Here is a 27976-nt window from a genome sequence, read left to right on the forward strand (position 1 = left end):
CTGATGAAACGGTCTTGCCAAGTCGGCGCAGTTTTGAGTGAAGTGGCTGTAGAATTCCACCATTCCTAAGAATCGCTGCAGGCTATTGACATTTGTTGGTGGTGGCAGCTCCAATATGGCCTGCTGTTGCTCCTCGTCAGGCCGGACTGTGTCTTGTTCAACAATGAATCCAAGCAGGTTGGTTCTGCGTGAAACCAACTGAACTTTCCGAGAGTTAATGGCGATGTCTACATCCTGCATTGGTTGCAAAACAGTGGTTAAATGGATCAGATGCTCATCTAGGCTTTCTGAAAACACCACGACGTCGTTCATGTAAACAATTGCATAGTCGAATTTCGCGTCTCCGAGCACAAAATTCATTACGCGCTGAAAGGTAGCAGCGAATTGCATAAACCGAAAGGCAGTTGGACAAACTCGAATAATTCCCGATTGCAAGTGAATGCAGTTTTTTCTATGCCACTGTGGTCAGTCAGTATTTGCAGAAAACATCTGCTTCAGTCCAGAGTAGTGAAGAACTTTGCTGACCCGAGTGTATACATGACTTTTTTTAAAAATACACAGCGCAACAAACATAGGACAAGCGAGTAGACAGGAACAGCGCTTACTATCAACTGCACGAATAATCGTGTACGAATATATTCGTGTTCTTTCAATAAATCGTGCAATTGATAGTCAGCGCTGTTTCTGTCTACTCGCTTGTCCTATATGTTTGTTGCGCTGTGTATTTTTTAAAAATGATGCACCAACTAGCTCAACTCACAGTACTCTTGTATACATGAAAGAGTCAACTGACGGAGAAGAGTACGGGGCTCTGACTGTTACGGCGTTCAGCCGCCGATATTCGACACACAAGCGTGCTGTGCTGTCTTTCTTAGGTGCAACAACAACGTGAAAAGCCCATGGGCTTTTTTAAGGTCTTACTGCCCCAGTAGCCACCATTTCAACCAGAGCAGCATCCGGCAGTCCTCGCTTGTGGACACCCAACGACCTGGGGTTGAAAAGGATCAGGCGGGAGCTGCCGGTGTGAATCCTGTGCGTGAGCACGTTATCATTTCCAGTGGCCTCCGTGAACATGGTAGCAAAGCGCTCAAGTGCTGCCTCGATTCTGGATTATTCTGCTGGTGACCCTGTGAAAGACTGCAGAACAATGAGAACCCCAGTTTCGGCCGCGCCGACTTAGGGGGGTCTGCGGCTAGAAGATTTGAGGGACGCTCTGTTATCTTTGTAATGAACGTGAGTGGTTCTGCAGTAAAGCCGTATCGGTAGCTGCCTTTATGTATGTCGACAATGCTTCCTGCCGTCGAGATGAAGTTACGACCCAAAATTATTGGTCAGGAGAGTCCACGAAGATGCAGAAAGCGCAGCCTTATCTTCCGACCATTCACAGTAACTGTTAGAAGTGCTGCAGAGGTTGCCGACGCTATCTGTGGTGATGCGATACAAAGCTCTGTGTTAACCTCTCGTATCTGCAAATGTTTTGTGTCACATGCTTGTTTGACCTCGTCGCCAAAAATAAACAATGGTACCTGTGTCCAGTAGCGCAGGCACTTCCATCCCTGCTTTTTAATTAGCCACCAAAGATCATTGATCAGCGCGAGCATACGGAGACGGTACATGGACAGTAATTCGCTTACCGATTGCTCCTTGATGTTCTGGAGCCACATTTCACGCTGGAAGGCGCCGGTCGCACCACTGATGGCGGGGTTGTCTGGGCCAGAGGTGACATCTTTCCTCGCCCCCTGTGCCGCTCAAGCTGACGACGACTGCAGCCCTGTACCCTGGCAGCAAGCTGATGCGCCGACCAAAACACCAGGCTTCGCGATGGTCACGCAATTTCTTCGCCCGCGTGGTAGCGGGCAGCTGTCGAAAGAAGCCCGGTCTGGCCTGTCACCCCTTGCTGTTGGTTCGTCACTGGAGGAGACTCAGTTTGGCCGGCCACCCCGTGCTGTCGGCTCGTCACCGGAGGAGGCCCAGTCCGGCCTGCCACCCGGTGCTATGGGCTCGTCACCGGAGGAGGCCCGGTCTGGCCTGCCACCGGGTGCTGTCGGCTCGTCACCGGAGAAGGCCTGGTCTCGCCTGCCACCCCGTGCTCTTAGCTCGTTACCGGAGGATGCCCGGTCTGGCCTGCCACCCCGTGCTTATGCCTCGTCACCTGAGGAGGCCCAGTCTGGCCTGCCACTCCGCGCTGTCAGCTCGTCACAGGAGGAGGCCTGGTCTGGCCTGCCACACCGTGCTCACGTTGGGCACGGGGTGGGCGCCACGTTGGGCGGCCACCCTGAGGCCTTCATCTGGCGCCCATCACGTTGGACGCCAGATGAAGGCCTTGCCTTCAGATAAAGAGTCCGCGAGCAATGGTCCCACCCGGCGAGTGGCAAATCCAGTCTCTTCTAAATACACTGGTTTATTTCCGGATAAACGCAAAAGCACTCAATAAACAGAACTACAAACGAAAGAAACGCCACTGCGCTGGAAACATATTACCAGCGCACAATAGACTACCTAGGATAAAACAGAAGGCGGGTCAGGGCTTTAACGCGGCTAACCAAACCACACTGCGGCGCGAACCGGGTTAGCGATAAGGCCTATGCACTAGCAGCGGCACAAGAAACATTGCACCTCGTGTGGAAACACCCCGCGCAAATACGCCCAGGTCATTTCTGCAGGCACTCCTTCATCATCGTCTCGCATGTCTTCTTTCCGTCGTCCGTGCACATCCCGCTGACCCGTGACGCTCGCTGGTAGCCCCGCGCTGGCCTCCCGCCGAGCAAAACAGCCGCGTGCCTTGCTTCCGACACGCTTATCCAACCTCGTCTTTTCGCCGCTAACATACCGCCCACAAGTATGATGCTCGCTCATGCGCAATCGCGCTGCCCGCGCAGACGCCAATACTAATAGGACAAAACGTGTGCGGTTGAAAACACTAAAAGGCACTGCGGAGCCCCACAACCTAAGGTATGTAGTTGCAGTTCGTGTATACGTCATATGGCTTAACAACTACAGAATTTGAGACGAACTATGTCCCAAAGCAGAACTAAACATCAAGGATTTGTAAGAGAAGCTAGAGAAATTGCTATAGCTGCTTTGGCGTGATGACAAGCATGTGATGTGTGCGGAAATAGATGCATAACAATATCACAAGAACATAACAGTGAGTACATATTTTTTCTTTATTTTTTTTCCCAAGAAGCAGCCTTGTAGTTTTTCTTAATGGTCTTAACGGACTGATTTTTAACGTAGCCGCAGAAAGAAACAACTTCTCATGTATAGGAGAAGATTGGCCCCATTATTTTCATGTAAATAGCACCATCCTTCTTGAGCAATAATCAAGGTTGGCCCATGTCAAATACTAGCAAGCCTCCTAAATCGAACTGATAACCATAATTCAAATAATTTCAATGTAATTGGTCGATAAGTGTTGATGTGCTGTAACAGAAGTTTAGCGTCATGTTTTGGTCGTTTGTCAGAAAAATAAGGTGCCGTTGCGTGTGTGAATTAAAAAGAACTGACTGGTGACAAGATACATATGCCTGCATTGATGCCTTTTGCAATGCAAAGAAGTGCTTTCTGAGAAAAATAGCTGAATATTTGGGGACACTTAAGCTAAACCAAACAGCGCTATTGGCTTCTGCAGGCTGCTTCCCCTTTGGATGATATTTCGCTTACGTTTTCGTTGCTAAACGTTTTGTAGCTAAAGACTTAATCTGCGCCTCTTTTATTTGCATACGTTCATCAGCATTGAGTCGACAGATACATTTTAGTGGGACATTGCATCATATAGATTGTGGCCTCGCTTTACCAAGGCTATTTGTGCGCAGCAACTTGACCTATGGGGGGCTGTCTGATGCAGGATACAAGAATTCCTGAGAGTTCAATTCTGCTTCCCGCTCATCTAAAAAAGCAGCCCAAATACGCAACTCCTGCCGACTCGGACACGTCATGCGTTATCGTGGCATCGAACAGTGCGACAATCAATCAGCACCTGGTCATATGACAACCCAACAAAAACCTGCCAAAGGCATGACCGTACTTTTTCATTCGCATCCTCTATGCCAGCACCAACGCCAGTGGCGACACGCATAACCTAACGCGAGATATTTTGAAGATCGGAGTGTTTAACTAGCTTACTTTGGAACACCTACCAATTGTGTTAATCTCGATAACGTCTGATATTTATATTGTTCCATGCATACAGCAATGCGTACTCTTTGAGAACCTTCACGTCATGATATATTCACTATTATTACTAGTTAAAGTGCTGATTGCTATGGTGCGAGGAACTAAGATTATGTGTTTTTACCAAACTAATAAACACCCTTAATGTGTCACTGCCGCGAGGGGCACCCGAAAAGTTGTTTTTGCATGTGTACCCATGCTCAAGAAATGGGTGTATATGTATATATACAATAAAAATACCTCCTCTTTAAAACTGTGCTTTATTACTTCCTGATTACAGGTATAAGATAAGCAACGATTTGAGCTCATTCTTTGCTATTGAGCGACTTTATGCAGATTGTTTTGTGCGGCCAACATTGCAAATCTCGTCAAAGTTAGAGCAGCACTCGTACTCACAAGTTCTAAACTATGTTCCTCCGCGGAGTGTACAAGAGCCTCCTTGCTATCTTAAAGGTAACCTCTGAATAGTACATTGCCGCAAAACCTTCAAAACTGTATTTGTTGTTTTTTAACAGCCGCCGGCATGCGGCCTTATCACTCTGATCCTGGATCGCGTATCAGTTTTGTATTCTTTGTTTGTTAATGCTCGATGTCGCGAGACGCACCTTTATCAGTTTCGTTGTAGCGCAAGATGCACCGAGATCTGTTTCGCAGATTCCGACCACTCTGTGTCTTTCTACAATATTCCAGCTTGTGCTTGTAGCAGTGGCGACGTTATCTAGATTGTTCTGAGCAGCCTTTAAATTGAGCGGTGACAAGTGCTACAGGCATTCTTTGTTCGACGATCGACGAGCACGTTTGCTGCTATCGTCGCCGCCGAGTTGTTTAGTTCTTTTGCGGGCGCAAGTCAGCCCAATAAAGAGCTAATTTCAGTACCATCAAGCCTGTGTCTTCTTTTGGTGTCAACGGCCGTGTCACCTCTACGTGACATCTGGTGGAGGTGCTGCCTTTGATCCTTCAAGCGAAGACCCCAGCCTTGTTCCTGTTACCCTGGAGGACCAGCCAACAGGCCACTCGTCGGCTTCAATGGCTCCAACCTGAACACGGTCTGCTGCCGCACCACATTCGATCTCTGAAGGCATCGACGCTGACAATGGCCCAGCCTACAGTACCGGTTGTTTTCGTCCAACCCCGTGAGCCCACCTGCATCCATGGACGACCGGACGAAGATGCGGAAGGCTGGATGGACCTTTTCGACCGTGTGGCAGAATTCAACGGCTGGAACGACGCCGCGAAACTCAGGCAAGTCTACTTTGTTCTTCAAGGACATGCCCGAGTTTGGTTCGAAAATCATGAGGCAGCTATGAAGGATTGGGAGATTTTAAAGGAAGCGTTTTTGACTGCCTTTTCAGGCGTCGTCCGAAAGAAAAGAGTCCAAGCCATCCAACAGTCAAGATTTCAACTCCCTAACGAGGCAGTCCTGGCGTACGTTGAGGAGATGAAGCGCCTCTTTCGCCGCGCCGACCCGAATATGACCGAAGGTGAGAGAGTGAAATTTTTAATGCGAGGCGTTATAGAGTCGCTTTTTGCAGGACTCTATAATGCCCACCCAAAACTGTGGGCAAAGTTGAAAGTGAAGCATCGACCATTGAGAAGATGTTGGGCACCTGGATGCGCCACTACGAGCGCCCCTTCAACCGGAGTTATCAAGCCACTACCCCAGCGCATCTGTAAGCGGAGAGAATCTTCGGGACCTCAATCAGGAGATCGTGCTAGAGGAGCTCCGTCGATTGATGCCATCCTCACAACAACCCCATGTGGCGACAATCGCGGACGTCGTACGTCAAGAAATCCAGCAGGCACTGTGCGTTCCTCAAGCTACGACTCCGACGGCTCCAGTGCATGAATCAGCAGCGATGAACTATGCTGCTGCATTACTTCGTCCTGCACCCCAACACGACCTCAAGGGCCCTCGTCGCTACCATCCTGCCCCCGAAAGCCGCCCCTTGGCCCCCGCCCGCCAAGTCTCCAGCCACAGGAAATGCGACGCCTGGGGGACATCTAACAACCGACCGCACTGCTTCCATTGTGATGAGGCAGGACACATTCTCCGTCACTGCCCATACAGGCGGATCGACCTACGTGGTTTCGCTGTCGACACCCCACGACCCTGTCTTGGCGAGCGACCACAGGAAATCAATGACTTCCTGCGCAGCGGAGAGCACTCGTCGCCAAGGCGTTTTTCACGATCCCCATCGCAGTACAATGCCAGATTTGCGTCGCCTGGCCGCGGTTACTTGCAAGGACGGTCTCCTAGCCCCCGTAGGGGAAAGTAAAGGCAGCAACCTTTAGAGGTGAGGTAGTTCAACGGCAAAAAGACGAAGATCCTCCGCTGCCGATGACCACTAACGACGATGCAACCATTTAACCGCTGCTCCACACGACGACATTGACGGCAACACGAAAAGGGTGCAAGCCGACACCGCCGCCCAGCCAAGTAACAATGGTATGCCCCGGCCATGACCTGAAGAAACAACGGAGCCGAGATCGGGCACCAAGGCCCACGCGCAATGCGAGGACGCGAACAAGTGACCTTGAAGTTGATATCGACGGTCGCAGAGCAACTCCCTTAGTAGACACCGGAGATGACTATTCAGTAATCAGTGGACCGCTAGCCTCTCAGCTCTGGAAAGTTTCGACCGCTGGGGATGAACCGCTGATTCGCACCGCAGGTGGCAACCTGATTGCTCCATCGGGACGATGTACTGCAACAATACCGTAAATGAGCGTACTTACCCCCCCAGCTTTGTGGTCTTGCAGCAGTGCTCCCGCGACGTGATTTTAGGCATGGACTTCCTAAATAAACATAGGGCTATCATGACCTGCGATCCAAGCTCATCAAGCTCTCTGCAGACAAAGCCATACCTGCTACGACCACTTCGACGCAGCACGTCGCTCTAAACGTCCTCGATGGAGAATTGACCGTGCCGCCCCGATCAAGTGTCGCAGCCTGCGTAGGTAGCGCAAACATCGAAACCGCTGAAGGCATCATCGAAGGAAATATCAAATTGCTCTTGGAATGAGGTGTCGGCATCGCAAGAGGCATCGCAAAATATCGGAGAGGTCAAGCTCAGGTGCTGGTACCAAACTTCACCGAAGAATACCGGCATCTCAACAAGGGCACGCATGTCGCTTTTCTCGACGAACTAGCGGACCTCAAATATGTATTCGCCCTCCACGACCAACCTCTGGAAGGCGCACCAGACAGATTCCCTCAGCCCACATTTGACATCAACCTGGCATTGACCCACAGCAGGAAAGACCACATTTTAAGTCTTCTTCGAAGCTACAGAGATGCTTCTTATCATCATCGAAGATACGACAAACACCACTGGCCAAGCACCGCATTATAACGGACGAACATGCCCGACATCTGCGCCAAAGCCCATATCGTGTATCGCCGCGAGAACGCCAGGCCATATGCGATCAAATTCAGGAAATGCTGCGTGATTACGTAATCCAGCCATCGAAGAGCCCCTGGGCGGCACCAGTCATTTTGGTGAAGAAGAAAGACGGTACACTTCGCTTCTGCGTTGATTACCGCCGCTTGAATTGCATAACTATGAAGGATGTCTACCCACTTCCCCGCATCGACGACACACTGGACCGGCTCTGCAATACAAGGTACTTTTCATCTACGGGCCTGAAGAGCGGATATTGGCAAATTGAGGTCGACGAAAGAGATTGCGAGACGACCGCATTCTTCACACCAGGCGGCCTTTTCGAGTTCAAGGTGATGCTATTTGGCCTCTGCTCCGCACCAGCGACAATTCAACGAGTAATGGACGTTGTGCTGGCGGGCTTGAAGTGGCAGATTTGCCGGTATCCTTGATGATATCGTTGTTGTCTCGTCAAACTTTGAAGACCACCTGAAAAGGCTGCAGAGAGTGCTGGAATCCACCAAGTCATCGGCACTTACGCAAAAAGCAGAGAAGTATCACTTCGCTTACGAAGATCTGCGGTTCTTAGGTCGCATCGTTAGCAAGGGTGGTGTTAGGCGAGACCCGGAGAAAACAGCTTCAATCGCACAATTTGAACCCTCTGCTGACAAAAAAGCCGTGCCCAGGTACCTTGAGCTGTGCGCTTATTATCGACGATTTGTCAGAAATTTTTCGCGCATCGCCGAACCGCTGACGCAGCTTACAAAAGTTGACGTACCTTTTAAATGGGAAGCGGTGCAAGGAGCAGCCTTCGACGAACTTAAGCGCCGTCTGCAGTCCCCTCCTGTCCTTGGCCTCTTTGATGAAAACGCCGAGACAGAAATTCACACCGACGCAAGCGGTTTGGGCCTAGGAGCCGTTCTCCTCCAGAAGACTGCAGGACTGGAAAAGGTAATCACCTACGCTAGCTGGTCCCTCACAAAAGCCGAAGTCAATTACTCGACGATCTAGAAGGATTGCCTCGCGATCATCTGGGCCACTTCTAAGTTTCGTCCATACCTATACGGCCGACCATTCAAGGTGGTAAGCGACCATCACGCGCTCTGCTGGCTGGCTAATTTGAAAGATCCTTCCGGCCTCCTTGCCAGATGGAGCGCCAGTAAGCGCCAGCAGTTTCGCAGAAAAACAACGATCGGACCCTGAGCTGCAAGCGCTAGCCGATTACATAGAAGGAAAGACCTCTTCCCCTCCTGCTGTGCTCAGACGACATTTATCATCATTCGCGTTAGGGATCGCCTCCTCTTGAAGAAGAAGTTCGCACCCAATAGGGCCGTGCAGCTTCTTGTTGCGCCTAAAAGTCATCGGCAGGAAATTCTGCAGGCGTTGTACGATGAGCCCACAGCAGGCCATCTCGGGTTTGCCCACGTTGCGTCGAATCCAAGAGAAGTACTACTGGCCACGACTGCTTGCCGAAGTTTCCCACTACGTGTAGACATGTCGTGAGTGCCAAAGACGCAAGACGCTGCCGATCAGACACGCAGGACTACTAACCCGATTCCGCCCTCAGACCTGCTCTTTGAACAAATTGGAACGGATCTCCTCGGCCCCTTTCCAGCTTCGTCTATGGGTAAAAAGGGGATCATCGTGGCCACTGACTACCTTACCCGTTACGCCGATGCAAAAGCACTGCCCAATGGTACCGCGACAGAAGTTGCCATATTTTTTGTTGAGCAAATTCTCTTGCGACATTGCGCCCCAGAAGTGCTCATCACGGATTGGGGAACAGCGTTTACGGCAGTGTAGACGCAAGCCATCATGGAATACAGTTATACAAGCCATCGACAAACAACTGCATACTATCCCCAGACCAATGGCCTTGGCGAGCGCTGGACAAAACGATCGCGGACATGATGGCCATGTACGCGTTGACGCTGAACACAAGACCTGGGACGCCATTTTGCCATACGTGATTTTCACATATAACACGGCAGTCCAGGAGACGACCAGACCGACCTCGTTCAAGCTTGTGTACGGCAGGGAGCCCACGACGACGCTCGGCGCAATGCTGCCGCACGTAACCAACGAGGAAAACTTTGACGTCGCTGCCTACCTGCAGCGTGCAGAGGAAGCCCGACGACTCGCACGGCTGCGTAATTAAGACCAACAGTGCACAGACAGCCAACAATACAACTTACGATGACACCACGCAGAGTACAATCCAGGAGACCAAGTGTGGGTTTGGACACCAATTGGCCGTCGCGGACTTAGTGAAAAGTTGTTGCGTCCATAATTTGGGCCGTACAAAATCATTCGCCGCGTCGGACCACTGGAATAAGACGTCATTCCCGACTGAAGGTCAGCATCACAGCGGTGACGCGCACACCCAGAAATTTTACATGTTGTATGGCTGAAGCCATATTACTCGCGTGAAGGAATCTGTGGTGTTTAAATTTTGTAGTTTTATGTTAAGGTAGCTTTGTTTTGGAACATCGAGGCGATGTATTTTTAAGGGGGGAGTAATGTCGCGAAACCTTCAAAACTGTATTTGTTGTTTTTTAACAGCCGCCGGCATGCGGCCTTATCACTGCTCCTGGATCGCATGTCGGTTCTGTATTCTTTGTTCGTTAATGCTCGATGTCGCGAGACGCACCTTTATCAGTTTCGTTGTAGCGCAAGATGCACCGAGATCTGTCTCGAAGATTCCGGCCACTCGTGTGTCTTTCTACAATGTTCCAGCTTGTGCTTGTAGCTGTTGAAACGTTGTCTAGATTGTTCTGAGCAGCCTTTAAATTGAGTGCTGACGAGTGCGACGGGCATTCTTTATTCAACGATCGACGAGCACGTTTGTTGCTATCGCTGCCGCCGAGTTGCTTAGTTCTTTTGCGGGCGCAAGTCAGCCAAATAAAGAGCTAATTTCAGTGTCATTAAGCCTGTGTCTTTTTAGGGGTCAACGGCCTTGTCACCACTACGTGACAATATACTTGTCAAGATGTTTGCCGCACATATGCACCATTGTCTCACGACCAGCCTCTAAAATAATATTCTCAACCAAAGAGCTCTGTATTTAGGAAATTATTCCTTTAGAAATGGCTCCTATTAAACGAGGTCAGCAAAGAATTCGGCCTGTAATGAATATTTGCACATTTTAGCAGTGAGCTTAATTGATAATGATGCAAGTTCATTACTGCTCTAAATTTAGCCACAACATTTACGCTTTGTCGCTTTGCTAATAGAAGAGGCTTACTCCATAAAGGGAATTCGTGCAATATTTCTAGTACCGATTGATAATATTTACCTTCGAAAATTTTTCTGGGGCTCGGCAGATGCGCATACCACTGCGGTTAGCTTCACGTTTGATTTCTTAACGCCACAGTGGTTAACTCACAGCAGTTCCCTAATGAAATCTTGGATGAAAAAAGCCAGTGACTTCATCAGTGGGATATAAAATAGACACAATACATGTTGTTTCCCGAGAAGGGATAACTGCTTCGTTTGTATACAGATAAGAGGTGATATGATTTTGTTTTGCCAGCATTTGTAAAGTCCGCAGCCGCCAAATTGATTTTTTTTTGTACAGTCTTCAGCACCACCGACATATGAACCAGCTGATCACAGCCACCAGAACCACTCCAGCACTTGCCCCTGTTCGCTCAGATCCACTGCCCACCACCGCCCCAAGTACGGAGAGTGAGTTCAGGTCGATGATGCTGTCAGCAATTCGCATGAGGTGTTTCGCAGCTGACCCATATTTTTGGGAGTCACACGTATTTAGCGACTTTCTCAGGCAAGTCTTCAACTTTTCTGCAAATCTGAAAATAAGAAATATAAAAAGCTTTTATCAGAAGGAAGACCTCCAACTACATGGCATAATTCCAATCAGCTCCAGATATGGTATGGCACATGTGAAGAATGAAAGCTCCTTCTCATTGTGAGGCAGTCAGTGTCTTATTTCCAAGAAGCTGTAGAAAAGAAACTTGACACAGATGTATAATTAAAGCGCCTGCTCAGTAAGCGGCAATTTGGTTTCATTTAATCGGGGTGGCGATATTGATTCCACAGCTAATAATGGCTTATTAGGGGACTTCAATGTTCCGAGTCTCAAATGGGCCTCAGAGATTTCAAATTAGAATTGCGACGGCTCCAGCTCCAAAGCTGACTCGCAATTTTTTGTGTCTTTTTTTCTCGCTTGTACAGATAACCGCTTTGCTAGCCCAGAGGGAATTATTGTAGATCTTATACTGCAAATTTTCACGTGAATACCCTTCAAGAGTGCATCACTTCACATGGGCACCAAGATGTATGGCATGTTCCGATTGCCCTACGCTTCCGTTTGTTTTGGATGGTAAAAGCAGGCTGTACAAAGCGATACGCTTTTCACATCTTGAATATTATAGATTTTACGGGCGAATGGAGTCTGTTGACTGGTGTCCAGAGTGTGAATTACGGGGTGCAAATATGGCCGTTTCATATCATTACGTGTTGAGTATGTAACAAGGCTATTATTTTAAGCTAATTAAGGAAAGAGATTCTAAGGCTCACCAGCTTCCACTTCTTCCTTTCCTTCCACCTCTTTCTCCTATTCTCCTAGGAAGCAGGGCAACCGCACGAGACCAATAGGGAAGAAAGGGGACACATAGCTCTAAACATATAAAATGTTTATTCTGGATGCTATCGGCATATGTACTCTATCACCTTAGCAAAAACAAAAGAAACATATATGAGCGAAAACATTTCAAATGGTTAAAACCCGGTCACTATTAGAATTCAGCTGTATCTCGCGTACATCAATTATGTGATAGCAGATACTTATCCTCTTTCAACGAGATGGCAGCAGAAGTGGTGCGCACATATTTAGTGCCCTGCTAGTAGATTTCGGAAGTCTCAGTTATCTCTGTTGTAATTCTATCCTTGTGTTTGGTAAAAGCGTGGCTGTTTTTGAACACTGGAAATCATGAACAATAACAATAATATGAGGTCTCCGTCCACCGGAGAGGCATCGGTGTTGTGCGATGTCAGTGTACGTTAAATGGACAGAGAGGCTTCCGTATGCTGTGCGATGTCAGTGCACGTTAAAGATGCCCAGGGGATCGAAACTACTCCGTAGCTCCGCAATACGGCTCCTGTTTCTATATTTCCACTTTCACTCTCACCTTACTCCCTTCCTCTACTTCGCCGTTCAGTTGTCCACAGAAACAAAGTGTGACAGATACTGTGCCTTCCTGTGAACCAATTATTTATTATTATTATTACCCACGAAGTTCATAACGTAGACCCACGACAGCCGGCTTATCTTGAGCACTTCCTCGCCAGTGGGCCAAGAAAATATCACAGATGTAGAAAATTGGCGGTGGGTTAACCCAGCTAAAGGAGCGCCACCTGGCGGCAGAGGACAACGGACGAACTCCACATGAGCTCCGCTGATTTCGTGTTTTTACCCTAGACAGTGAGGCCCTACAATACTTCCGTTGATATCACCGGTTTCCTGAAGACGAGCGGAATCCAGGGACACCAACCAGAAGTACGTAAAACAAGTTTTGACCATTTTAGGGGAACTTTTCCTCGTGACCAAGCCAGATGCCTCGCTAGGCCTACTGCGCCGCGCCGAAGAATACGGAGCTCTGCGTCGCAGTGGCGTTCGCCACCTGCGTCGCAGCAGCGTTCGCCAGCTGGGCTGCGCCGTGGACCGTGCCTGCGCGCCGTAGTTCGCCATGAGGGTCACCGTAGAAGGCATCCCAATTTCTCGAAAAGAATTAGCAGCCAGTGATTGGTTGACTAAACAAGCTCCGGGAAGCGCGAACAACATCAGGGCCTGCCGTGCCAGATTTCCCTGGAGACAAAGCGGGACCGAACCAAGCTTCCCAAATCGACAATGGGCTGCGTGCGAAGACGGAAGCTGAACTCACGCCTCGGCATCGAGGACGCTTACTAGCCAAAAACTGTAGCATCGAACCAGCCTCGCTTACCCAGCAACGCTCTCAAGCTGTGCGCCCACGGGGCGGACTGCTACTCTCCAAGATTACAACCTACCAACTACTGGAAGCGATTTGCACTGCTGCTCACTTCACCAGGGACGCTGTTCCTCACGAAGACCTAATACAAGCTAACCTGATCCAGAATACTTTCGCGTACTGCACCCCAGTCGTTGAAAGAGCTGAACGGGGGATGCAACTCAAAAGAGATCGCCATTGACAACAAGGCGTATGAGATATCCGTCTACTGCGCGTTTTGCCAAAGTTGTGGAAAGCTGCAACCTAAGTCAAATTCGCATCAAGGCTTTAGAAGCACACATATCGAACGCTCACTCCACACAATCGGCTCACAAGTCACGCAACAATTTGAGATGCTGAGCAAAGCTATAGAAGCACAGGGCAAACTCCTCGCTGCCGTGGTACCCGCGGCCCCTGCGCCGACACCCGTTCAAACCCCACAACTATTCCAGCCTAATCATGGCGAGCAGCTCACGTAACACCACCATCTGGCAGTGGAACTGTCGTGGGTTTGCGCGTAAGCGTCCGGTCCTCCAGCAGTTCCTCGCCGCGAGTGATCGCCCCGAACTAATAGCTCTCCAGGAATGCGACAAGAACACGAAACTTGCCGGTTACAGTACATACATATCGGAACGAGTAAAACCTCGAATAGCTACTCTCGTCAAACGTAAGCTCACTATCCTCCAGCTAAATTTAGATCCAACTTTCCCCGAATACGTCTTCTTAGAAATATTACCTCGACCCTCGCGGAAACATTGCACTAGTCTGATTATAATTAATGTCTACAGTCCTCCCCGAGCTCGTAAGGATATTTTCGGTCCGGTTTTGCTCAAAGCCCAGCAGCTGGCGCAGGGGCAACCCCTCCTCATTATCGGTGACTTTAATGCGCATCACCACGCTTGGGGCTACTACTATGACTCTGCTAAAGGTCGACGCCTTTGGAATGACTGGCATACGCACCAGCTGACCCTTATCATGGACGTGTCCTACCCCACTAGACACGGTACGGGCCTACAGCATGATACAACGCTGGATCTTGCATTTACGACCTCCGGAGTTAAATCGACTTGGTGTCACACTCACGAAAACTTTGGGAGTGATCACTTCGTACTCGAAATCGTAATACACGAGCCCACCAGGCAATGTACGCGGCCTGCTCAGGTGATTGTCTGGGACTCTTTCCAGACGCACAGGAAACAGCAGGACAAACCTCTCGCTATTACTGATATCAAGGCGTGGACAACCGAAATTGTCAAACAAGTGGCCGACGCCACTCAAACCGTTGAGTTAGAGGACAGTATCCCACACTGCGACCGCTACTACGCCCATCTGTGGGAGCGCAAGAAGTCGCTCGAAGCTCTACTTGCCACTCGGAAATGGGACCGCAGTATCCGGCGTAGACTGGCGCACGTACATACGAATATCGAGAACTATGCAATAGAACTCACTCGACAGAGCTGGCATAACATATGTGAACAAGATGAACAAGACTCCAAACGCTCGTAAGACGTGGAACCTCCTTCGACATTTGCTCGACCCAGCAGGAGGCAAGCTCCAGACACGCCAACAGCTCGAGCGAATCTTCCACCTGTATTCTGGCACGTCTGACGACCTCAAACAAGAGCTTATAAATACTTACATCCGCCCTGAACCAACAACCAACCTCCCCTTCTATCAGGGCGCGGACAATCTCTCTCTAGGCGCTCCAGTCACTTTTGCGGAGGTCCGAGCAGAACTCAATCGCCTCAAGACGACTTCGGCGGCCGGCCCTGACCGCATTTCAAATAAAATGCTTAGGAATCTAGACGACGCATCCATTCATGCTCTTACCGACTATTTTCAAGAATGTTGGGCCAGCGGTACCATCCCTCAAGAGTGGAAATGCGCCAATCTAGTCCTCATCCCCAAGCCGGGCAAACCACCAACCTTGGCCAACCTCCATCCCATCTCTCTCACGTCCTGCGTTGGGAAGCTGATGGAACACGTTATCCAGACCAGACTGATGATACCTTGAATACAAACATCTTCTACCAGACACAACGTTCGGCTTCCGCCCTCATTTAGCGGCCCCGGACATTATGCTTCTTCTCCATCATGAGGTAGTCATGAGACGTACGCTAGACACGAAAGTCATCGTCGGTCTCGACGTTGCCAAGGTATTGGACAACGTCCTCCATGAAGCGATTCTTCAACAACTTCAAGCTCTCGGTGTTGGACATCGCATGTATGCGTACATCCGAAACTTTCTCACCGTCCGCGCAGTGCAACTTACAGCCGGCACTGGAGATCCTTCCATCATCTCTCCGGGAAACCGTGGCACGCTGCAAGGCGCCGTACTTTCGTCGATGCTTTTTAACGTCGCACTGATAGGCCTGCCGAAGCTGCTGGCCGACATCCCCCACCTGCATCACTGCATTTATAATGACGACCTCACACTTTGGATCACGCGCGGCAGTGACGGCCAGGTTGAAGAGACTTTACAGACCGAGATCGAACGGATTGGAGATTATCTAAATACAGTTGGCCTCGCTTGTTAGGCGACAAAGTCCGAGTATATCATCATCCCTTTCCCGGGACGACGCCCTCCAAATATACTTCCTGACATCAACCTCCAGCTGCAAGGAAACCCGATTCCTTAAACAGACATCAGGATCTTGGGCTTGCATCTACAGGCCAACGGCAGCAACAACATCATGATCCAACGCATCGACCAGTCGGTTGTACAGATCGGACGCCTCCTTGAGCGAATCTCCAACCAGCATCATGGCATGCGAGAGTCCAACCTCCTGCGCCTCGTTCAAGCTTTCATCTGCTCCCGCATCACCTACTCTGGACCCTACTTACGTCTCACTCGTGCCGAAAGCAAACGGTTAGAGGCGTCACTTCGAAAAGCATACAAGATGGCCCTAGGTCTTCCCATGTCCACAGCTACGCATAAGCTCATGGCTCTCGGAATCTCCAATACAGTGAGCGAACTGATCGAGGCAACCCTCACCGGCCAGTATGAGCTGCTCTCCCTCACACACGCTGGCCGAGCGGTACTGCAGCAAGTTGAGATCTCCCTGCTGAGATCGGCCACAAGTTACGCTGAACTTACACCGGAATATCGCCTAAATCTCCGCATTCCTCCCATTCCCAAACGGATGCACCCGGAACGCCACGCCGAGAGACGGGCCGACCGGGCTCGTCAATTCGAGAAACGCTTCAGCGGACGTCCGGACGTCACGTATACGGACGCCTCTTACCATCCATCGAGGCCAGCGATGGTGGCGGTAGCTCTCGCCCCTCACCGCAGCTGGTACCCAGCCTGCAGCATTCGCAATGCACAAACAGTCACCCCAGCTGAGAAGGTTGCCATTGCGCTAGCGCTAGTCGACCCTAATACCAAAGTCGTCATCAGCGACTCTCAACAGGCTATTCGCAATTACAATGTAGGCCGTATCTCTTGCCAGGCGTTGCACATTCTACGTTCTACAGCACCCTCTTCCACATCTCGCTTACTTTGAGCTCCAGCCCACGAGTCGCTCAGCGGAAACGCCCAGGCACAAACTCTGGCTCGAGATCTCAGCTGCCGAGCCGTGAGCATGATCAGCCACCCTGCTTCCGCTGACACTAATATCTCACGCGCTTCTCTACTCACCACTTACATGGACATACTCCAGCACTACCGACTCCGAAGGTGCACATATCCTCCCGCACACCGCGATCTAACAAGACGCGAGGCCGTCCAATGGCGCAAATTACAAACTGGCAGCTTCCCACATCCCTCTTATACAGCAGGATCTTTCCGGATCAGATAGCCCCCATGTGTGAACACTGCTCAACTCCGGGCCACACTCATACACATGGTGTGGACTTGTACACATTACAACACAGACAACACAAACACCCCAGAGACGTGGGAATCTCTCCTGTGTACTTCCGAGCCAGCAGACCAACGCTGGCTTATCCAGCGCGCGGTGGAGGCCGCGGCATCCCAAAGGATCCACGCCGACCTCCTCTAAGTCAGCGCAACCGGTCCTCTGACTGGTCCCCTGTTATTGGGTACAATAAAAGAGTTCACCACCACCACCCAGCTAAGCAAGGATATACAAAACGAAAGCAGTAGTATTCATGCTTGGGTCCGAATCGTTTCTCTGTTATTATTCTTGTCGCACCTTGTTCTCCGCCATCTTTCTTCCTTGCTTTGCAAGTCTCTCTTCTTGCTCTTCGGGAGTTTCCATCGCCCCTTTAGCTCTATCAGCTTAATTTTTCCAACGTGACGCTTCTATGGAGACAGTCGGCTCATAGGCGAGCGTAACAACCGCTCGTACTAAGCGTTGTTGCCTCATCCATGACATAATACAAAATACTTGTTCCAATTCTAAGTCTATATATACGCCCTGACAAGAGACAGCTGCTCCACAACTTACATCCCTCGCTGCGGCGCAGTAGCTGAAAAGCAACACGCATGCGCTCATAGCTAAGTGATGACCTCAAACGCGGTTCTCCGCGGAAACCAGCGGCATGTACCAGTACAAAGGAAGTTTGTCAGTTGTGATCAGAAGAAGCAGGTGTGCGATGTAGAAGAAGACGCGAAGAAGCAACAGAAGAATGGAGCGCCGCCCTCTCCAAGCACCCACGTGCGAAGGACAAGCGATCGAGCATGCCGCGCGCCCCTAGGAATGCGGCTGATGGTCACGCTGCTGTGTAAGCAAAACGCGCCACAGGTAGCCGAGCGAACCTTTCGCTTAAAAACAGCCTTCATGCCAACAAAAATCTCTGGATTTGGCATTCATATGTGCATTTACAAATGCCGGCGACGGCGAGCGCTAAGATCCTAAACAAGTTGGTAAGGCTACAACACGGTTCTGCGCAGCGTTGAGCATAAAGAACGATCAGCAAATATTAGAAACATTTTGTATTGCCATTTTCTATCGCATCGGCTTGAGAACTATTCTGCGTGATCAGAGGAGGCATCTTTAAATTAGTTTCCATACTGCATCAATTGGTCCTCGCCCACCATAGCAAGGGGTATATAGTGTTTCCTCTCTCACAGTTAAGAATACCTCTGGAGAGTACAATAATATTCGCTACTGTCTGGTCTCACGAAGCGTTAGTTTGAGTGCATCGCTAATCTGGGCGTAGAGGGGCTTTCAAAGACAAAAATGCATCGTGTACTGCTTGCCGCGTCCTACTGTAAAATATTAATTCTGTTTTTTCATTTGTACTAATATAACCTCCTGAGACCCGGCTATGGGGATTTGTCCAATATATTGGACATTAAGTAATCAGACAGTACTCCTATGCCAAGGCATTCATCCTCATAAAACCCTGCAGTCCAGTATATTGGACACCTGCTAGCGCCATCTATGCAACATAGATGAAAACGCATTGTTCAAATTCCCGCCAAAACTTTTCAAAAGGGCGACAATCAGCGGCGCGGCGTTTGATGGCACCTGTCGGCGAAGTAAGTCCTTTTTCTCGTATTTCTACCTGCCTTCAAAGCATATCTTTGATTTTATATTAAAGGTAATACAACAACGAATGTGCAGAATAAGAAATTTAAACTGTTCAAGCGCTTACTTTTATTCATGCGTCCTTTGATTTCGCGTGTCCACTGTGTTGGACGCTGGGACTCAACCCGGTCATTTTGACCACGCTTTTGCCACGGCCTTGTTATGAATAGCAGACCAGTATTGTTGCTATTTAGCGGCTTGAGGACAAAATCGCCTCTATTTGTTGTGTAGCAGACCGGCCTCGCATGTCTGATGAGACAGCTGACGCAAGTTTATAATTTTATAATTTATAATTTTAATTAAAAATTAAAATTTATAAATTATAGCATCATAAATTATAAATTTCAAAATTTTATAATTTTGTAATATAAAACAATGTTCTTTTGCACCAAATGCCCGCTCTTCTGCATTACAAAGGACAGAAGATGTTTTGAAATTGCCCACAGAAAGTGAAGAAGCAAGCGAAAGTTTTTTTTTTTTTTTTGAGCAGACGAAGGCTCGCTTTTACGTTCTTTTTCACCATTTTACCTTAGAAGCTAATAAAAAAAATTGCACACGGGTTTGAGAGCATTATTTGCGGCATGTAAATACATACGCGTTTGGTGAAAAAAGAACGGGTAGAATCCCAGTGTCCAATATATTGGACATCGCACTGAGCCGGTACTATCAGGGCTATTCAAAAAACGTTTAACACTTTTCACCTTCATAACCATACTGACTTATTCTGAAAGTTAAAGAAAAATCTGTGCACCCAATGCATTCCGGGTGTCAGGAGGATAAGGCCATGCAAACCCCGACTCCCCGCTGGTTTTCAGACGGCTGTTTCGGCCTAATTATCAGAATTAAATCTGAAAAACAAACCGCTAAAAGGAGTTAATGCGATATTGATGTTTATGTCTGTAAAAAGAAAACAAAAAATTAACATTAACGAAAAACTTTCCAAATCTTGAAATAAACGAAAAAATGCGTCCTGGTGGAGATTTATGATCAATAAGTGACCGATGGCACAATGACAACATGGTGCCAAGCAGTAGGCCATTTTTCATAAAGCTGACGTGAATTCTATTCACTGAAACAGAAACAGTTCCTCCGGTACGAAACACTATTATGAGTGCGTGAAACCGAAGCGTACGTATTTTTTGTATCCTGCGTCCTTCATCGCGTTTTGCCAAGTTAGCAGTGCTAGATTTAAAATTACCGCCGACAAGCCTTTTTAGAGAGCCCCGCCTAAGAGAATAAGATTTCCATCGTTATCAGATAAATGTTACCAGCAAATGTGAGTGCCCTATAACCTCGAATATGCTTTTCTGAAATTATTGGAAATTTCAAAGGAAATGAAAGTTACAAAATGTGGCCATCAATACGCTTTCGCAAAGCAGTTACCAGTATCCTGCAAGGATATACTTCTTTCTAGAACCAAACAACCTTTTTTCACACATTCGTCGATTTTTATTGCCATGACGAGTCCATAATTATGTCTAAAGTGCATGTCTTTGCCGCATTTGTGCAATAGATATTTGGGAAATATGCTTTTTCTGCGATTTTACTAGGCCAATTACGTAGAAATATCGCTTATATGATTGTCTCGAAGAGCTTATCCAGGCATCTTACACCTAACTACGACGTCGAACGAAGACCATTGACCCGCTTCTGTCTAGGTTCCTTGTACTGCGGACTAATTATATAACGAATGCTCTACTATTCGAGGTACAAACCCCGATTTCGCTGATCGTTGCTCTTACCGTCGTCGTGACGTCAGACGAGCAAAACTTGTTCCGACCGAAGAGGCTGGAGGGAGAGCACATCTCCTTAAGACGTCCAAGTTGAGGCACTCGCGCAATGACTCTACAGCTGTATGTGAGGGGTATACATGAAAACAAAAAAGATTCCTGGTTACTGAAAAACAATTTAAGTAAGAATTTCTTCTTAATACACGACAAAGCGTTAACGGGCATTAAACTACGTCGAATCTTGAGAATTGGAGAGGATATCCACAATAACAAAATGAGTGCTCACAAAAGCATATTCGTGCCGAAGAAAAAAAGTCATTTTTGAAGCATCGCGTTATGAGGTATAGTACTTATCCATACATATTTAATATGAGCGCATAGACACATACACAGAGAGAACATAAAAGACATAGAAAGAGCTAACATCAACTTCTTCTTAATTCTTAAAAAAAATACAGAGCAAAAAAGTCGAACAGCAGAAAACAACGTTTTTGCAAGAGAGCATGGCAGAAACTAAAAAAACCTAATTAAGCACAGAAGTAATAGAAGCAGTAAAAAATAAAGAAGTACACATGAAGTCAAAACAAAAAGAAAACACCCGGTATACGCGCTGCAAACTGTAATCCACGTGCGCAAATCAAATACATTTGTATGTCCACAACACACTGCACAATCAACAAGCATTAAGTTCATATATTCAATCTATTCGCCAACAGAAGCAGTCCTTAAAGGTCCAATGCCTTCTGCGACAGCATCACAGAAGGACGACTGGGGCAGGTACCACCTTGATGCTCTATGAAAAAACTTCCTCCATAATTCCATAGTTTATCTTCATAACTAAAGGGAATTACTATGCTCTCCAAAACAGGATTACATCGACATGAACGACTGCGCTCAGCAACTTCGATCAATGAAGCATGAATCACTGTCCGATAGCTTGAAGATGTGAAATCAATGTGTGTTGATAGCGCAGTGTTGTGAACTCACCAGTGTTTTTCTTTTGGGCACGTCGATGCTAGCTTGCAGCTAAATTTATTTTTATTTTAATTAAAATTAGTTTTTATTTCAGTGATTCTTTGTGGCATTAGCGTTTTTTGTTGTTTTCTACATTTGTTTGCTTCCTGGATTTCAGTTGTAGCAAGCGCTTCTTATGTCCTTATATTCCCAACTTTGAGTGTGTTTACATGCTCACGTTAACTATGTATTCATAACAACTTGCCCATATAACTGCACCACAGTACTCATCCCCGACTCACAATAAGAACGGACGAAATATCTCGCTTCGTATTTCTATTTTGCACAGTGCAGTAATGAGGATGGATTTAAAATAATTCCCCTCCGCCCTGTTCATTCCAGATCTGAATTATCCTTAAACGTGATGTTTGAAATTGATATTCTTTTTATTTCAAGCTGTTGCAGTGAGCAAATCCTAATCCTCATTCACAGATGAATCATATAAATAAGGCTAAATACGACCACAAGTAATGATGAGACGGGGCGCACGTTAAACATAAACTACAATCGTTATGTTTTCCGAGCCACCTACTGTGGCAGCGTCCAAATTATATCACACAGCCTTTTCTGCTTGGAATTGAAATGCGCTCCATAACGCTTTTTGAACGGCTCCTAGATTATTGTAATTTCTAATTTATAGTGTATTAGGAAGTTTGTGTCTTTTCCGCTGTCTCTATCCATGGCAACCATTTTTTCAGGAGCAGTGATAAAACGGGCACATCTCACATACTCCTAGCGTTTTCAATCCATGCGATAACCTGATGCATCTAAGAGATACCCACGCCCTTCGCCCTTACACCGTTTATTTCAGCTTCTAAATCAGATCGTCAGCCAGCAGAAGTTTCTTTAGCTGGCTTCCCGAAACTGCGAGCACTCTCTCCTTATGGAACATTAGATTTTCAGAGCCAATTCAATCACCTGTGCACGCTATTCTGATCCAAGATTAAAGAAACTGTACTAGCCCACGCAGACACATTCCTGTTTAAGGCATGGCCATATATGATCGTCGAGTGATCTTTCAGATGGTGCAGTAGCTCACTACTGCATGCTAATTAGAGCGTGTGTGATAATCGCTGTAGAAACTTAACTAAAAGTAGCAAAGTCTATATACGAGGACGAGGTTCCGCAAGTGAAGCAGGAAAATGGGAACCTTTAACGCGACAGCGTCATATCCGTGAAAGCGGGGCTGAGGTGTACCCTTAAGTGGTGTGACCAGCAGCGAGCTGGCAGACAGCGGCAGCTTCATCTCTGCCCACAATCTTCTAAAGTACGTTACGCACAATGAGTGATTTTGAACGTTATACAAAGGGTACCACTTTGAACATTTTGCCTTTTTTTTTTCTTTACGGTTCCCCGTGCCTTGCCGGATCCTGTCGAACTGCAAATGAAAACAATTTAGGCGCTCTCCTGCGTATACCACCTTCAACACAATATATCAACAAATTCTATGCCCAATTCCTGAGGCATTTCGGATAGTGCTGTTTAAGTCTTACTCAAAAAGCAGTAGACGGTGTTCTATCCGAGACAGCTATTCTGAGCGTACAAATTTAAAAGCAAGCTTATTGTGCGCAGCTGTTTGTCGCGTTATATTGTCCGCTCCGCAAGGAACCGCATTTTGCTAGCACTTCCAATAGATAAAGTCCGCACTTAAAACAAACAAAAAGCACAACTGTTCACCTTCCTGTAAGAATGCAGTAAAGCTTCCATGCAGTATGTGCCACATACAGAGAGTTCATTACTACCAATCGATCTATTGTGAAAGAACTGAATGACTTCATGGTGGATTATATGAAACGGTTATCAGCGAATTGAAATATTGGTGCTGAAGCTATCAGGTACTTAGTTCAGAATTTTGGTTTATCACACATAACAAGAAACTGCCCCCCCCCCCTCCCCAAAAAATATACACAAATTTGATGGTCGTCTTTTTCGTGGACCAATTTCTACCGGACAATATATAGAAAATAATATTTCTTTCTCGAATTTATTTCCCCTTGTTGCTCTAAGAGCGGTGCAATATTGAGGTTATAAAAGCTATATTTTTATTGCTAATTACTAGGCGAGAGCCATCTGATATTGAATATATTAAACTAATTGGTTGCGAGGCATCTGGAAAGAAATACACATGAACATCTCACTTTGGCAGACATCTGTAACGGTTGCAACTTTCTGTAGCTCGGTGTAGCCTTTTTCCATTCTTGAAAATTGCCCTTTTTCAGCATCAGTGCATCCGGCATAAAAATCCTTGCAGGTTGCGTCCTCTGGAAACTCCGCGGAATTCTCAGATCTGAAGGAGGGAGTACGATAATCATTTTTGCCTCTTTTCATTTTCCGTACTGTATGTAGGCCTTAATGGTGATCAGACCAGGAGCACCCAAAAAAAGTGCGCAACGCACATCAGAACCTTGACTTACGTAAAAACTTTATTACGAGCTTCATTGTTGTTGCTTATGAAGGTAGGTGCCGAAAGTGTACAATACGAAAACCATATTGCACTAATAATACAACTAAATTCAGATAAATAGCTCTGACAAAAATTAGATTGAGAGAAAACAAAACCTTCAGCTACTATCAAGCAAGTGCCAAGGAAGAAACGAGTATGCTTCAAAATGACCAACTTGATTTTGTCTCATGTAAGTGAACCATTTTACTAGACCAAGAGGGACGATAGAGAAATTGGTCGACTAACACCAAACACAATCAGGCACACTGTTTATTCCTTTAGCATGGTCTTTGCTTCTGGCGTCGTTCTGGTACAGTGATGCATTTCGATGCACTGTCAGTGCAGCCTAAATATAAGCTGACCCGTTTACACTGACATCATGCTTTCCAGTGCGTTGTCTACTCAGTGCCACATTTTACTACATGTAAAATCAATAAGTATCAGAATTTGTTAGTCGCTTTCACGATTATCAACCCTCCCGCTAAACTTTGTCTCCCCTTTTGATTGTACGACAGCCATGGGGAAAGGCGAACATCTATTGTCGCAGAACAGCCGGTCCTTTCAACACCATTAGATGGTCTGTTTCCATTATTATTATATATTTCCAACCCAGTGGATAGACATAAAAAGAACTTTAAGGGGTCGCTTTTTCTGAGTATGCATTTTTACATATACCTGACTATAACTGTTTCACATACTAACTTACATAATACAGGCCTAATTGATGGAATCTAAATAATTTCCGTTATATTGATTTTGTATGGTTAAATTTATTGCTTTTTATATGGCTTTGACGAGTCACCCAGTGAGCAATGGCGCTGTCTGCGCGTATGTGAAAACTGACTCCATATTTTTCGAAGTGAGACAGCGTATCAGCACTTATAGACATACTACACCTTGAGAGCTCATGCATCTACTATACATATAACAGGGTGAAAAATAAATAGTACAGTACACTGTCGTTTCCAAGAAAACATGCATCAAAACCTACGTACACTTGGCAAACTGATGTCAGGTACTCCTCTCGATTTGCAGGCACAGGAAGAAAATGGCCTTTTCCGAACTTGTCGGCTACATTCCCATAACAATTTATGGCATTTGCTGTGTTGCACTGGAGTTCATTTTCGTCGTCAAGACATGAAGCTGGAAATAGAAACCATTGCGTTAACAAAGAAGAGAACGGCAATTTTTTTGTTCGCGTTCAAGCTCGGTGTTCGCAAGAAATTCCAATAAACTGCAGAGAATATTCATACGCCAGTGTACGAGACAACCGCGCCAGCCCGAGATGAGGTTTTGAAGTATCAAAAATTCATCCAATAACGTCAGGTAGGAAAGCAGGGAGACTGGCAATTATTTCCAAATAATTGTCCATTCGGCTAATTGTTAGACATAAAAGGAATAAAGTGTGCATGGGACACTCACCAAAACCAGCATCTGCTGAAAATGGCAAAAATAAAAGATCACAATGGTATTCAATAAATTTACTAGCAATAAAAAAATTGCTAAATTTTAGGACAATATATACCGTAGAACTTCACTTAAGCAGCGTTTAAAAAAATGTGCGTCACTTAAGGTTCCGTTCGAGAGTAAAAGCGATAGCACCTTGAGGACAGCCTTCTCATTCCGATGCATTTTAGCATTGAAATACTGTAACAGAGTTTTTTATGCAACGTAAAGCGTCGTACCTCCCTCAGTTCTGTGTGGGCAGCTGCACGTAATATGCATGGTCTACAATTGGAGGCACATGTGTCGTGCTTACAATCCCTATTGCAGTGCAGCCCCCAAGTTGACCAGCAGATCCATGTTAATTGAAGCAAAATGAAAATGCTGCACTTTGAACATTTGAACAACCTGTTGCGTTGCAAATTCGTTAAAATATCATGTGAGCGTTCATGGCGATAGGTTAGAAACCGGTTGCGTACTCACGTGGACCGCGCCTGCTGCATTTGTTTCTTTGGAAACAATACATCGTATGTGTACTCAACGAAATTATTTTCCAAACTGTCCTTTCCATCCCGTCTGGAGATCCTCTCTAGATGTCTTTACTAACAGCACTTCTCTAATATTATGTTTCCGCGGTTTATTGACGCAAACTTGTAAAACACTAAGTGCTTTTGAAATCGATAAAGTGGCAGCTTTCAGCCTTTCACCTTTACATAAAAATGGCCCTGGTGATGCAGTGGTTAAGGCACTGGACTGATGTGTCACTGGATTCGGGATGCTGGGCCCAAAGATGCGGGATCGAATCTTGGCCGTGGTAGCCGCTTTTCGATGGCACGCGTGTGTTTTTCGTTGTCAGTGCACGTTAACAACCTCAGGTAGTCGAAATTCCCGCAGCCCTCCACTAAGGCGTCTCTCAAAGCCTGAGTCGGTTTGGGATATTAGACCCATGCACGAAAACCAAACCAATCAAACCAGTTCACATTACGTTTACTTTCATGGTGTTGGGGTCCACAACTTGCAGACGCCATATTGGACAACGCTGTTGTGTTATACGCTCATCTAATTTCTGAAAACAAATATTGCAAGGATGCTCTTTTTTTTCTATTGTTATACACGCTTTTGCAGCTGTGACTGCGACATGAGACGGCGGATAAAATGTTCCGTGCAACAAAGAAACCGAATGAAACACAAACTTTAGCGCCGCTTTCAGCATGATTATTATCATGCAGTTGTAAACAACTAACCTAAAAAAGAATGTTAACTACGTCGCTTAGTTCCTCAGGTGATTGAAGGACGGAACAATTCTTCAAAAACTTAATATTTACCGAACTTGTGTTTCAATCCGGTCTTGTAACTTTTATCAGCGAGGTAACAGCACATTTCTAGAAAACCATAGGTGCAAGTGCGTAAAGTATAGTAATAATAATAATAATAATAATAATAATGATAATAATAATAATAATAATAATAATACCTGGTTCCCAGGAAAGGAAAGGCGTATTATCTGTCACACTTGTTTCTGTGGAGACCTGAGCCGCGCCATGAGGGAAGGGAGGAAGGTGGGAGTGAAAGTGGACATAGAGGATTAGAAGCCGTAGTTGAGGGTTACGCAGTAATTTTAACCACCTCAGGATCTTTAACGTGCACTGACATCGCACAGCAAATGGACGTCACTCCGTTTCGCCTCCATCAAAACGCAGTCGCCGCGCTCGGAATCGAACCCGGGTACTCCGGCACAGTAGTCGGGCGTCTTACTACTGCACCACCACGGTGTAGCGTAAATATACCAGCCAACAATTTAGGAGTGTGCAACTGTAAATGTGATGCCTTACCTTCTTGAATGACGAAGTTCTCCAAAATTGCCATAATCATCGTTAGCTTGCCGACTTTCCCTGCTAACATCTTTGACGTACTATTTTCGTTGATGGCAACAAAAATATTCACCTCACAATATGTCTACGAAGCTTCACACACACGGCGACTTGCTTCGGGCTTAAACGCCTTTTAGAACTGTTCTATAAAGATCTAGGCACTTGAAATTGCAATCAATTTGTGATTATAGCAAGGCTTAGACGCCGTCATTTATCTTTTAATCTAACTGCCTTCTGGTTCCGAGCAAACAACAGAAGACTGCGCGGATGGCACTGGCTGTAAGGAAGTCTACATGCAGGTGGAGAGGGGAGGCCCGGCGATTGTTAAGCGATGTTAGGAGTGCCATTGCACGTGGCTGACCCTTTCTGCGCATCGGAGCGCTTGAGATCTCGTAAGCTCGACAGCCTCCCATTCGTCGATAGGCGATCAGGTCTCC

At 46.8% G+C, this 27976-nt stretch overlaps 1 protein-coding gene across 1 annotated transcript; it reads right to left on the reverse strand.

Annotated features, from left to right (window-relative positions):
• Nucleotides 1-10980: 10980 nt before the first annotated feature.
• Nucleotides 10981-27834, reverse strand: LOC146180049 (uncharacterized). Its single transcript, XM_084579927.1, has 5 exons — nt 27501-27834; nt 25221-25368; nt 23921-24069; nt 20781-20889; nt 10981-11362 (listed from the first exon to the last, which is right to left on the reverse strand). The coding sequence occupies exons 1-5, from the start codon at nt 27568-27570 to the stop codon at nt 11134-11136; spliced, it is 705 nt and encodes a 234-aa protein (XP_084436053.1). The 5' UTR covers nt 27571-27834; the 3' UTR covers nt 10981-11133.
• Nucleotides 27835-27976: the final 142 nt, after the last annotated feature.

The sequence above is a fragment of the Amblyomma maculatum genome, chromosome 9, assembly GCF_055883805.1.
Source record: "Amblyomma maculatum isolate TAMU_Amacu chromosome 9, ASM5588380v1, whole genome shotgun sequence".
Classification (NCBI taxonomy): Eukaryota; Metazoa; Arthropoda; class Arachnida; order Ixodida; family Ixodidae; genus Amblyomma; species Amblyomma maculatum.